The sequence below is a fragment of the Ochotona curzoniae genome, unplaced genomic scaffold (genome assembly GCF_017591425.1).
Source record: "Ochotona curzoniae isolate NIBS_2020 unplaced genomic scaffold, NIBS_Ocur_1.0 contig_1274, whole genome shotgun sequence".
In the NCBI taxonomy this organism is placed as follows: Eukaryota; Metazoa; Chordata; class Mammalia; order Lagomorpha; family Ochotonidae; genus Ochotona; species Ochotona curzoniae.
The window spans coordinates 32,523,258-32,536,730 of record NW_024465023.1 but is presented as its reverse complement, the minus strand read 5'-3'; the positions used below and the strand labels follow the sequence as shown (position 1 = coordinate 32,536,730).

General features: G+C 37.9%; 1 protein-coding gene across 1 annotated transcript in view; it reads right to left on the bottom strand.

Moving 5' to 3' along the window:
• OPHN1 (oligophrenin 1) overlaps nt 1-13,473 on the bottom strand; it is a 296,207-nt gene that overhangs the window by 63,144 nt on the left and 219,590 nt on the right. The window contains exons 17-18 of the mRNA XM_041000958.1: nt 12,445-12,503; nt 10,719-10,824 (exon numbers count right to left, since the gene is read on the bottom strand). Of these exons, the coding sequence (XP_040856892.1) occupies nt 10,719-10,824; nt 12,445-12,503 (165 nt within the window). The remainder of the gene's footprint in view (nt 1-10,718; nt 10,825-12,444; nt 12,504-13,473) is intronic.

Here is a 13,473-nt window from a genome sequence, read left to right as displayed (position 1 = left end):
GCACTCACATGGGATTCTGGTGCTTGAAGGGGGGCGATTACCAATTGAACCATTGTGCTGGACCAGAGTATTTTACTTTTGAAATCTAGATTTACCAAGTTAAAGCACTTAGCAAGGTCACAAAATTAGTGAACACATGGCAAGGCATGGGTTCAAACCTTCTTAAGTAATCCCATTGTACCCACTGCCAGCTTTTCTAGTTCAAAACTCCTTACAGGAGTTGTTTTAACATAAAATTATCTTCTATTTCTCTGAAGAACGTTCCTGGTTTCTCATGTAGGGTACTCGTCCTTCTTGGTCTTTAAAGGAGACCTGAAAGGTTACCTTTCCTCCAGGAATATTTCTTTGTAATTGGCAAATCAAAATGAGGCTTAAAAAACATTCTAAGGGTGGCTCTTCAGGCAGGTTAATCCACTGCTGTGACACTGGTATTCCATATGAGTTGCTCATATAGCTTCTCATACAGTTGCTCTACTGGCTCATGGCTTCTGGATCCTGTCTTCAGCTTGGCTCAGCTCTGGCCTTGGTGGTCACTTGGGGAGTTAATTAGCAGACGAAAGATCTTTCTGTCTCTCTTTCTCTCTGCAAATCTGCCTTTCCAATGGCAAGAAACAAATCCTTTTTTAAAAACAAACAAACAAACAAACAAAATAGCTAAATGACTCTGATCTAATTCCTAGCTAATGGCCTGGCCTGGAAGAAGCTCCTGCTTCCTGGTTTCAGCTTGTCCAGTCCTGGCCTTTGAGACCCTCTGAAGAGTGGACCAGTAGATGGAAGATTTCTTTCTCTCTCCACCCATCACCTGTCCCTGGAACTCTGACTTTTAAATAAATCTTTTAAAATTCTAATAGATTCCTATAAGTAGATGAAATTTGGACCCCTATTTAAAGAAAAACTGTAATACATTTTGGATCACTGAAAATCCAAAACATATTTGATGATGTTCAGTAATTGTTATAATTTCTTTTTAGATGCGATTTTATTTTACTTATGCTTATAAAGATTTCTCATCTCTTCTGTATATAAATTGAAATAGTTATGGATGAAAAAATAAGAAGTCTTGGAGAAATCTGGGGGGATACAAATGAAATGAGCTTAGTCACACATCCATAATCACTGAGGCTGGGGGATGGGCACATAAAAGCTCCTTACACTCTTTCTTACACTTTCGAATATACACACTTGAAATCTTGCAAAATAAAAAGTTCATCAAAGGAAAAAAAAAAAGCAATAGGTTGGTATTGCGGTGCAAAAAGTTAAGCTCCTGCTGATAAGGATGGCATCCCAGGATGGAGTGTCAGTTTGAGTACCAGCAGGTCTGCTTCCGATCCTCCTCCCTGCTACTGCTCCAGACACTGCAATCATTTGTGGAATGAGCCAGCAAATGGAAGATACTTGTCTCTCTGTCTCTGCTTTTCTCTCTGTCACTGCGCCTTCAAAAGAAAAATAAAATCTTTTTTTTAAGAACACTACAATCAAAGCTATTATGTCCTAGCCTATATGTGCAAACATGCATGTTCCTAAGTATATATGTAAGTATATATGTGTGTGTTCATGTGTAGACATATATTTTCATTTTTTACCAAAATGAGATTTTGGGGTTCTTCCAAATGTCAACAAACCTAAGGACCATTTTTCTTTTTCAAACTGTAATCTTAATTCTGGATAAATGTTAGAATCTTTTTTTTTTAGATTTATTTATGTTTATGGCAAAGTCAGATATACAGAAAAGAAAGGAGACAGAGAGCAAGATCTTCCATCCATTGATTCACTCCCCAAGTGGCCACAACGGCCGGTGCTGCACCAATCTGCAGCCAGGAGCCCAGAGCCAGGAGCTTCTTCCAGGTCTCCCATGCAGGTGCAGGGTCCCAAGGCTTTGGGCGGTCCTCAACTGCTTTCCCAGGCCACAAGCAGGGAGCTGAATTGAAGCAAGGTGGCCGAGATTAGAACCAGTGTCCATGTAGGATCCCAGCGTGCACAAGGCAAGGAACTTCGCTGCTAGGCTACTGCACTGGGCCCAGAATCAAGACATTTTACAAAATCAATATTGTCAAGCAGGAGTTCTCATGTAATTATCACATCCTCTGCATGCATAAACTTGATAATAGCTCCTTATATTTAGCATTCTCAGCTAAATCATGTTCACTGCTGCATTTATCTTCCACTTAAAATGTCTTCAAAAACATTACATGATGATTTGACAATAAGATCTTTTTTTTCCTTTTTGAATAGTACCTAAAATAATATAATCACCGCAGTTGATGGCATTGATGAAATTCAGGGCATAGTTCAAACTATGCTAAAGTACTTAAATCTACAGAAAACAGGGTTGGAAAATACACAGAAAAAGGGACACTGTGTTCTGCAGGGAGCTCCAAACGAGTAACATCAACTAAATGTTTCATTGTCTTTTTGTTTTTCAAAAAAGTCTCCTTATATTTATTTACTGGAAAGGCAGACTAAGAAGGGGAAGGAAAAGAAGAGAGAGAGAGAGATCATCCAGCCTCTGAGTCAGCCTCAATCACTGGGGCTGGTCCAGAACAAAGCTAGGAATTGGAAACTGCATCCAGGTCTCCCACATGCGTGCCAGGGCCCAAGTACTACGGTTATCTTCGTTGCTTTCCCAGACACAATGGCAGGGAGCTGGATCATAAGTACAGCAGCAGGGACTTCAACCTGCACCCGTACTTAATGCCTGCAATAGGTGGAAACATCTTACATCATAGTGTCGGCCTCGATTGTAGTTTTCTTATCATGATCACATACTTCTGTACTGAGGAAGGATTAATTAATTAGGTCTTTTTTGCAGGAAAGTTTTTTTTTATTACAAATTATATGTCTTTAATAAAAAAAAAAAACTTGCTTAACTTTACCCATTTCCTAGTTAAATCTTAATATTTTTACCTTTTAAATTGAACAATTTTAAACTTTTTGATCCGATCACTTCATATGTAGACCTCTTCATACATATATTTCTCTTGAGAATAGATATTAATATCACAAAACGATGGTTGCATGATAATGATCATAACGGAAGAGGAATATATTGCCATGTACAAGGTATGATTCAGTGAAGCACTATTTGTATAGCCAATGACATAACATCCACACAATGTTTATATTTTATATAACAACATCCACATATAAATGAAAAGATGCTTCTCTGAGCCTGGCTTATTTCATTCAAATAATGGTATCAATCCCATTCATTTTGATGCAAATGTCAGGATTTCACTCTTTCTATGGTTGAATAATACGCTACTGTGTGCATATAGCAAGATTTCCTTATCCAGTCTTTAGTTGATCAACATCTGGATTCCTAATTAATATGTTTTAAAAAGACTAATTAGAATTCAGAGGGTCTGCTATGAGCTTCTACTCTTCTCATAACTATTCAACATCCAAGTCTTGTTAATTAGCATAATGTATTATAGATATATCATTTAGGCTAGATATATTCAAGATACCCAGATCTAGTTGAGGTATTATATAGACACTCTCATCCTTGTATGAACAGGGTAGAAGAAAAAAAGCAATGGTCAATTTCAACATGAGTACAGCAGATCAATGAGAATTATGTATCTTCTGCTATGAAGCAACATAAGGTACATAACATCACCTGTAATTTCCTCTGCGTGAAAATGAGTTAACTTAAATCTATCTAACCTTTAGATATAGCTTCTACTTTACAGGAAACACAAAAATACAATGAAAAATACAACAATGAAGAAAGCCTCAGGCAGCATTCTCTAACTAGTTGCGTGTCTCAGCAATACACCAGTGACACACACACAGAGACTACATTAACCTAAAGACACAAAAAAGATTTAAGTAATGGACATAATGTGTTCTCCCATATTGAGCATTAGTCTATAAGCATCTATGAATAACACTTCTGGGGTTAACAGGATGTTAGTATAGTCTAGAAAGGTGGATATCATTGAATTGGAAAAAAAAGCAGTTTGAAAAACAACGAAGAACACATTTTAGTAAAAACTGAAAATATCCATGTGTATACATAAACATTTACACGCATACACAGGAAGCTCTGGAAGGATATAAGTATGCATCACATTAACAACAGTGATTATTGAATGTCAGCAACAGGAAGCTTGTACTGTTGCTTTTTTTCTTTATTTTTCTTTTCTGTATTTTCTAATTTCTATACAACATTGCTTCAGAAATACCAGCTATTGTGAAATAAGAGGTCCATCATCCTAATAGCCCTCATTCTTTAGAGTCTTAGCCCAGGAACCAGGCTTCAATTGTACACTAGATCATAGGGTTTTATTGCCCAAACCCAATTTTTGTCACTAGTATTATGTCATCAGCCTTGAAACCCAAAAAAAAAAAAAAAACCACCTTTCATGAACGATATTGTCAGAGCATCTGAAGGGACAGAGAGATGGGGCTTCAACGAGTTTATAGAACATGTTCTACGATTCTTTTCGTGTCTGCTGGCTGGCAAATAGCTATGTTAAGGGCAGAATTGAGCTCGAGCCTTGCATCCACTGCAATATTCCACTAGTAGTGGAATTGTTAGGTAGACGGATCTTGCATTCTCCTAACTGTGACTAATGAAAGACACCAATCAAAAAAAAAAAATTACAGGATAATTAGGTACCTGAAATTGGCTGAGGTCAGTTTGTTTCTTCCATTAGCTTAGAAAACAGATTGGCAGGGAGAACACATTACAAACACAGATATAATCATCATATAGATTATGAAAACAGTAGCTGGCAGGCACCATAATTATGTGCATTTCAAAGCACCTAAATTTTCTTCTCTGTAAATTTCTCAATTAGAACCAAGCTTAATTTTTATTTATATTTTCTCTATAACTGACAGCCATCAAGGTCCACAAAACAAAATTCTGAAATAGCAGAACTGTGAATAATTATATTCTCTATACCTAAATTCAATAATAAGTAGTTGGGCCACATTTGCCTTCTCTCTTTGTATGTATATTTTTCTGAATCTTTTGAGAAGAAATTGCCTCAATCCTAAATATTTCAGCATTCATCTCCAAAAAAATCAACACATTTTCCTACAGAATCACAACTACATTTTCATATCTAAGAAAATTGATAATTCTACAGCATCTAATATTGTTATCCATATTCAAGCTTTCTCGTAAGTCACAGAAAAAAATATTTTATTTCTGGATGTTCTATATCTGATTCCAATTCAAGTTCCTGTACTATACTTATTTATATTGTTATTTATTATATATTTTTCTGTTTCTATTATCTTAATGGAAAACAGTATCCGTACCTATTTTCCCCAGAACATTGTCTTTTCCGGAAGCCCAAGCCATTTGTCTTACAGACTATCAGTCAGCTTTTCTATACCCTTTATTACTGATAAACTGGGAAGACATAATTTGATTGAGAATGAACATTCTGAGGAAAATATTTCATAGCCCATATTTGTACTTCTTATGAGGGTCTTAAGCTCAGTTGGTACAGTAGCAATGCTAGAGTTCATCAATTCTTTAAAATGGTATCTTTACTGTAAAGACACATTTTTCCCATTTGGAATTAACAAGTAACCTGCAAGGAATACACAGAAGTTGTAAAAAAAAAAAAAATGTGATTATTCTGTTCCTTGACACTCTTCTGTGGTTTTACCCCTGCCTGAAACAAGGCACTGAGTATATAACACAGTGATTCTTTTTATTTGATCACTCCTAATGCGTTATTAGCCGACATTTCTTCAGTAATGAAAGGCTTCCCTTCCTCTTCCTACTCCTATGGCTTTTTGTTTACTCGGTGTTAGAAATACATTATTTGTAGTTTTGATGTTTAGGTTGCCGTAAATATCATCAGCATCAACCCTTTCCAACAGATTCCTTGTGTGGCTGAAGGATTTAAGGAGATGCCATCGACAAATGTGCTGAATGGCTATATTGATTATTTTCAGCTGAAATTCCATTGTAACTTCAGAAAGAACCATTTGGCCTGTCTTCCACATGCAGCAACCCATAAAAAGTTCTTTTGGGAGGGACGTCCTTCACATACCGACGCTGGAAAACAGCCTCAGTCAACACACACTGGTATTTGAGGCTGCAATGAACCTGAATAAACAAACTTTGAAGTAACCTTTATCTTTCAGTAGCTTCTAAACCCTCGTCCATAATATCTCTTTGTAACATTCCCAAGATATATAGCCTAGTCCAGATGTCGCTTTGTCCTCTCTTTCTTCACAAATTTATTCCTTTTTTATCTCAAAAAGTATGAAAAGCATCACACTTTGGTCATTTATTCCAATTTCACTCTCTCATGAATCTGTGCACGGAAATTTAATACAAATTTCATGTTCTCCTCTTGTATTTCTTGAGTTCCTAGATTCAACCAAGGAGCCCACATAAGAACTATTGCAAAAGAAAGAGGGGATTTCTTCCCACCCTACAGGGCACAATTTATCTGTATACTTCCCTTGCCCCACACGTGGGAACATCCATTTCTCTAAGCATCCCCAGTCCCTTTGAAAAGAGAATTTGGAAACATAGAACTGAACTCTAGATGTGCTCCTCCCTTAGTAGGAATTCTAATGAAGTGATTCTCATCACTTCAAGATTGGCTCACTGAACAGTTTGCTGTTTTGTTTTGTTGTGAAATCATGAGTTCGTAATGACATTCTCAATTTAACAACGTACTTTTCTTATAGATTTCATTACTATGTGTTTCTATTTCATTTGCTACAGAGAGAGACAGCGATCCCCTACTTGCAGGTTCACTCCTTAAATGCCTTGAAGAGCCAGGTTGGGGCCAAGCCAAATCCAAGAACCCAAAACTCAATCCAGGTCTCCTATGTAGGTGGCAGGGACCCAAGGACTCCTGATATCACCCACTGTTTCCCAGGATACATATTAGCAGAAAGCTGAATTAAAAGAGGAGTAGCTGGGTGTTACAGGAGGCACCCTGATAGGGGATGTGGTTGTCCCAGGTGCTGATCTAACCACTGATCCAAATGCTTGCCTCCTATACCTTAAATCCTGTATCTGTATCTTTTTGTTTTATACCATAAATCTTGACTTGGCATATCATTAATACATTCACATTTTTGCTTTCCTGTGAAATCTGTGTATGTTTGTGTACATGTATGTGTGCATTTATTTTGAATTATAACTGTATTGCTACTAGCAACAATGCTATTGAGTAATGCTAAAAACTTCTTGCAGCCCTTGTTGTTTTTGGAATACAAACCATTAAGTATGAGTCATCTATATTTAACTGTGCTGACAAGTTAGCTGAATTGACAGGTTTCGCCATGTGGCTGTATTATAAAATTTATAAATATTTAGATTTAATTTCTTTGGAGGTTCAATTTTAATGCTTATATTCTCCTGTGAGTTTAATTTTATTTTTGTATATGTAAAAAATTAAAATTGCTTAAAAATCAAACTGTATAAGGAAACATACTTAGAGGAATACAGGTCTTTAATCTCATTTATAACCATTTTCACTGGATTACATTCGTAACTACCGAGATATATTTTACATAACATAAAATTCTCCCCTTTAAAGGTACAACTTAGTGTCGTTTTAGTATATTTGTAGGGCTGTATAACTGTCACCACTCTCTAATTTCAAATATTTGCATCACCTCATAAAGAAACCTCATTATCAATCACACCCCTCTCCTGACACTCTGACTTCCCAGCCTTCAGCAATCACTAATCTGCTTTTTGCTTCAATAAACTACCTTTTCTTGACATGTCGTATTACATACATGGAATTAACACAGCTCATGGTGTTTCATGAATGCATTCTTTCACTTAGTATGTGTTCAATGTTCATCCATGTTGTAGCATTATCAATATTTTGGTTACTTTTATGGCTAAATAAACTTCAATTGCATGAAAATACCACATTCTGTTTCTTCATTCATTAATTGATGGACATTTCAGTTGTTTCGACCTTTTGAATAATGATGTTATGAGCATTTATTTCTAAGTATTTCATGGACATTTTTGGTTTGTGTAACTTGGATATACCTGGACATCTGCCAGGGAAATTGCTAGGGCATGTCATAATTGCATTTAACTACCTTTGGGATCACATTTTTTTTTAAGTAGCTTATTATGCTTTATTTGTCAAAAAAAAAAATCCAAGTATATTCTTACTATCTCTCTCTCTCTCACGTGCGCAGTTTTACTATTAAGAGAACACTCCACAGGTACAGTTCCCAGAAGACAACCACACTTCCCTCACTCCCTCCCCTGCTTTCCTCAATATGCTCCCTCCCGTTTACATCAGCATTTGCAAAAACATCGCTTTAGTCCACTTCATATTCATAGGCCTAAACTGCCACTAGCCAACAAGTAAAATGTAGCAATAGCACATTTCCACTTGAGTATAAACATGAATACAAATGACAATAAGAAAAGCCATATTTTACTCTATTTTATACCTTGAATTTGTTGTTATTTATCCAGTTTACTAACATCCTGCAAATCACTGTCAAGGTCATAGGGATTGCCTCCATTCTTTTATATTTTTTTGTTTTTAGACTGCATAATACTGTTATTGAATATGTTCTCACTCAGCTAGGTTCCTATTATTTCATATTTCTGTTAATTCTGAACTTTTACCATTAAAACTCATGTTGCAGTGGCAAAACTTGTGCATATGCTGTTGCTGTTTTGTATTTGAGAAAGTATGTCTTTGGATATCTACAAGTTAGTTTATTGAGTCAAAGAGTAAGTGAAAATGCAGGTGTGCTCAACACTGTAATGATTCCAGGACTACACTGCATTCACATCAACAATACATTAAGGGGCCTGCTTCTCTAGGGTCTTTCAATGAAGAATGTGGTCAAGCACTAGGATCTGTTATTAAAAACCCTGGAGCCAATGTTGTGGCATGGTGGGTAAAGCCACCACCTACAGTGCCAGCAATCTATATGGATACTAGTTTGTGTCCTGGCTGCAGCCCTTCCAATGCAGCTCCCTGCTAAGAGCCTGGGAAAAGCAGCATCAGGTGGCTCAGGTGTTTGAGCCACTGACATCTACCCTGGAGATCAGGATGAAACTCCTGGATCCAGGCTTTAGCGTTACCCAGCCCTGGCTGTGTGGCCACCTGCAAAGTGAACCAGTGGATACAAGATCCTCTTTCTCTCCCTCCCTCCTTCTATAACTCTGACTTTCAAATAAACAAGTAAATCTCTCTTTTAATAAGTAAATAAATAAATCAGTGGTGACCCAGTGTAGGTTTCATTCACACTTTTCTTATGCCGAGCATTGAGCAAGCTTAAGCATGTCATCATATATTTAGGGGTATCTACCTTCCTATTTCTGAGATCTAGCTGTATCTCCTTTTGTTTTAGGCAATTTGAAGATGAAGTTTGCTGAAGTAAACCAAGCGGTTACTGACTGGATGAGACAGGCACCCCAATTAGATGGAGGCAGGCATGCTGTCACACTCGGCTAGTAGAGACATCAATTAAATTAAACCTTTGGCTTCTACTGTCTACTGAGGCTTCTAGAATGTCACTAGGTCCACTCCTCTCATGTTACAAATGACAACATGAGGCCTGGGGTATGAGTGCGGTTTTCTTCAAGTCACATAGAAAACTTGCTGTAGACCTGGAACTTGAACCCAAAGTCTCCTTCTCCCAGAGCAAATTCAAGCTAACATGTCAATGACTTGGTGAGTTCTGTACTTCTACTAAGATCAACACAAATTACTTTCTTGAGAGAGAAAATGCCTTTGTCATGCTCTCTGTTAGCCTAAATTGCAAATACTGGCACGAAATAGAAAAGTCATGTTGACTGTTAATTCTGACTACTAACTGCACTTGTAGCTAGAATACTCATTTGTAATACGAGTATCCCAAAATCTTAGAAGGACAGATCACATGATAGCTTCTATCACAGAAGCCAAACTTCACAAAGGCAGAATCTGGGGCTTCATGATGGAGAGAGGCCAAGGGAACCATTAGCCAAAAGTCTCACCTTCACTAAGGGTCTTAGATGTTTGAGATAGTCTCCAAATAGGATTCAAATAAATTGTTACCCCATTTTGTGAGTGCTGACAGATTTATCTGCTAAATACATGCACTTAAAATTCATTATAATTTTTCTCAACATATTTTTACATTTGTTTTCCATTTATTGTATCAGGAGTGACCTTGTAAACAATCGATTCATGGTCCTCAATGGAGGTAAGAGCAGATCTGAAACTAGAAACCGGACTTGCTGCTTCCTGGACAGAGTGAAATCTTCCTGCTCTCTGGAAAGCTGCTGTTACTATGTGCCATACCACGGCAAGAGGTTCATCAGAATCTTCACAACAACTCCCCTTTCCTGAGAATCTCCTACGTGCCGTGAACTTTGTTTTTGAGTCTAATCCAAAGAACAGTCCTACTTGGTCGGCATTACTATAAGTCTTTGCTTTGTATAGATGGCCAACATAGACTCAAGAGGTTTGACTAAGTAAGTTGTACCACTGGGATTTAAAACTAGGTTCCTCTAACAGCAAAGCTTGGTTGCAGCACACTCCAACCGTGAAGGGTAAATGCATCAAGCAGGACAAACCAGATACATGATTCTGATAGACAGGGATGAAAGCAAAGCCATTTTCCTCACTCAGTGTACCGCCTACAGTGGATGCAGGTGGGCACTGGAACTTCAGAATCTGCAAGGCAATTTCCCTGTAGTTCTCCTTCATAGGCAGTCCTCTATTAGGAACTGTTTCTACTCAGCAGTTACTTACTTGACCAAATGTCTTATAAGAAGTTCCAGCATCTCTCGGTTCTTTTCTGGTAGCTTATATACCAGGGAGTGAATGGCTCCCAGCCGGTAATCCAGGTTGTCCGACTCTGAGACAGATAAATAATAGATGGTTTAGCTTTCTGAGTGCTTGGATTGAACAAATTCTCATATGCATATGCATACACAATACACACACATAGATGCAACAACAACAAAAAAATATCTCTATAAGCAATGGAAAAAGACAGGGAGACAAATAGGCAAAAACAATGTCAGAGAGCCCAAGAAACAAAGAACAATGTTCAGAGAAAAGCACAACAGAACAAAGAAATGCAAGGGGTATTCAAAAAGTTAACACAAAAAATGTATATTATGAAAAAACTTATGCATGATTTCAAAATTTTGTGCCAAAATAAACTTATATTTTAAGTCCATTTTGTCATGATCTTTTTGAAGTACCATTAGTAAACATAACATGATAAAAAGAAAGAAAGAGAGAGAAAGAGAGACAGAGAGACAGAAGAGAAGAAAAAGATTAGAAGAGATGACAACATTGACTTCAGGGATATAAGCATTACTGTGACACGTTTGTCCTAATGAGCCTCACATGAACTTCTAACTGGAAACCTTTCCCATCTACCTTCCTTCTACAGAGTGGTACATATTCCTCCAAGTTCTTGTGGGGGAAAAGGCCATTAAGAAAGCCCAGAAGTTAAGACCAAAGTTCCCAGTCCCAGCATGATGGCTCAGTGGCTAAATCCTCGCCTTGCATTCATTGGGATCCCAGATGGGCACCAGTTCATGTCCTGGTTCCTCCACATCCCATCCAGCTCCCTGCTTGTGGCCTGGTAAAAAGTCAAGGATGGCCCAAAGCCTTGGGACCCTGCACCAACATGGGAGACCTGGAGGAAGTTCCTGGCTCCTGATTTCAGATCAGCTCAGCTCCAGCCATTGTGGCCACTGGGGGAGTAAATCAGCAGATGGAAGGTCTTTTTCTCCACTTTTCCTTCTTTCTGTAAATCTACTTTGCCAATAAAAATAGTACCTTAAAAAAAAAAAAAAGACCAAAGTTCCCTTGCCTTACCTAACACCTAGGATGCGGTCAAGTCCCCTGACCCTTTTCCCTGAACATCACAGGGGCATGAGGCAGCGCAAGAGACATTTAGAGGGAAGGGAGAAACACTCACAGAGTGGCCTCAGTCAAAAATTAATGCTTCCTCTGGTGCCCACTTTTGGGGGTGAGTCTATATTATCTTAACTTTCTGTGTAGTCCTCCATTGTTACCCTAAGTTTTCTCCTGAGGAAAATGTGATAAATGTGATACTAATACAAACTAATTGGTTAGGGACAGTGATTCACAGCAGAACTGAAATGCACCTGAAAAGGTAATGCTGAAACAGCAACTGTAATGTGACCATTTTTGCTCTGTCTTAACGTGAGCCATTGCTCCTATTCTGGTGTTAGAGAGAACACCGACTTTACAACTGTTATATGCCTCAAGTTGACCAGTTTGCTCCAACCTATTTAAGCATCATTAATTTATGAAAAAACTACACAACTCTTGAGTTAAGGCGGACAGCAGGAATATGCTCATCTGGCAGTGGGCAAAATCTGTGTATGTGTTTTTGCCCTCAATCACCCTCCCTCCACCAACATGCTAGTCCCACTGCAATAAACCTTACACGGAAACTAGAACAATACAATTAACTAGTAACACAAATACTTACTGGCAGCAGAGACCAGTTCTTTGTGAAGCCTATAGGTCATGACAGGTTCAGAAAGATTCCTGAAATTAATGAAGACTGTTAAGTTCCTTTGGGGAGTTTCAGCTCCGTGGGCAGTGAGGCTGAAGTTTCTGAGCCCCACAGCTCACTTTGATTACAAATATTTTTCTCTCCACTCGAAGGCTTGTTAGGAAAACCCAAGTTGCTAGTAATTCAATAGAAAATCAGCAAAAAATATCAGCTGAAGCTTCTAGCAAGATCTGCAGTTTGCTTTCAGAAGCAAAAGAAGGTACAAATCAGTTCTGCAAAATTTGAAATTGCATCCACTCTGAGCCCTACCATGGATCCCTTACAATTTGATACTTCCATTGAATTTCCAAAGTAGTTTTGCACCTAACTTACTATTTGACCCTTCCAGCGATCCAGTGAGATAGAGCAGTTACCCAAACTCTTATTCAATGGAAGAGAGAAATGAGGGTCAAATCTGTTTCTTCCCTTAGTCAAAAAAAAAAAAAAAAACATTACATGGGCACCTACTTATGCCTGACACTGTAAGATACTGGGAATCCAAAACTGAGTAAGACAAATTCTAAACTTTCATCAGGTCTAGTTAAAGGGATACCATCTACAAAATCTACAGTGCAATGGGACAAGTGTGATAAAATAAAAGTACATGGCAGGTGGCTCAGAGGAAGTAATGAAAACTGCTACCAGTGATGATGGTCATAACATACTGTTCTGTCCTAAGAGAGTCTCATGCATAAATTCATTTAAACTTCATGGCATTTATTATCTCTACTTTAAAGATGAGGAAACAGAGGCACAGCAAACTTTAAAAAAATCATCCAAGTTTTTACATCTAAGAAGTGGCAGGGCAGGTAGTTTGTGTCCAGAGTTCACACTGTTAGTCACGATGCTATACTGCTTACCACTGTTATTGCTGTAATAATCAAGGCTAGAGAGGAGAGGAATACTTAAACAGAAATAGTAAAAGCAGAGATAGAAAAGGTGAAGACAAAGTTTTTAACGATG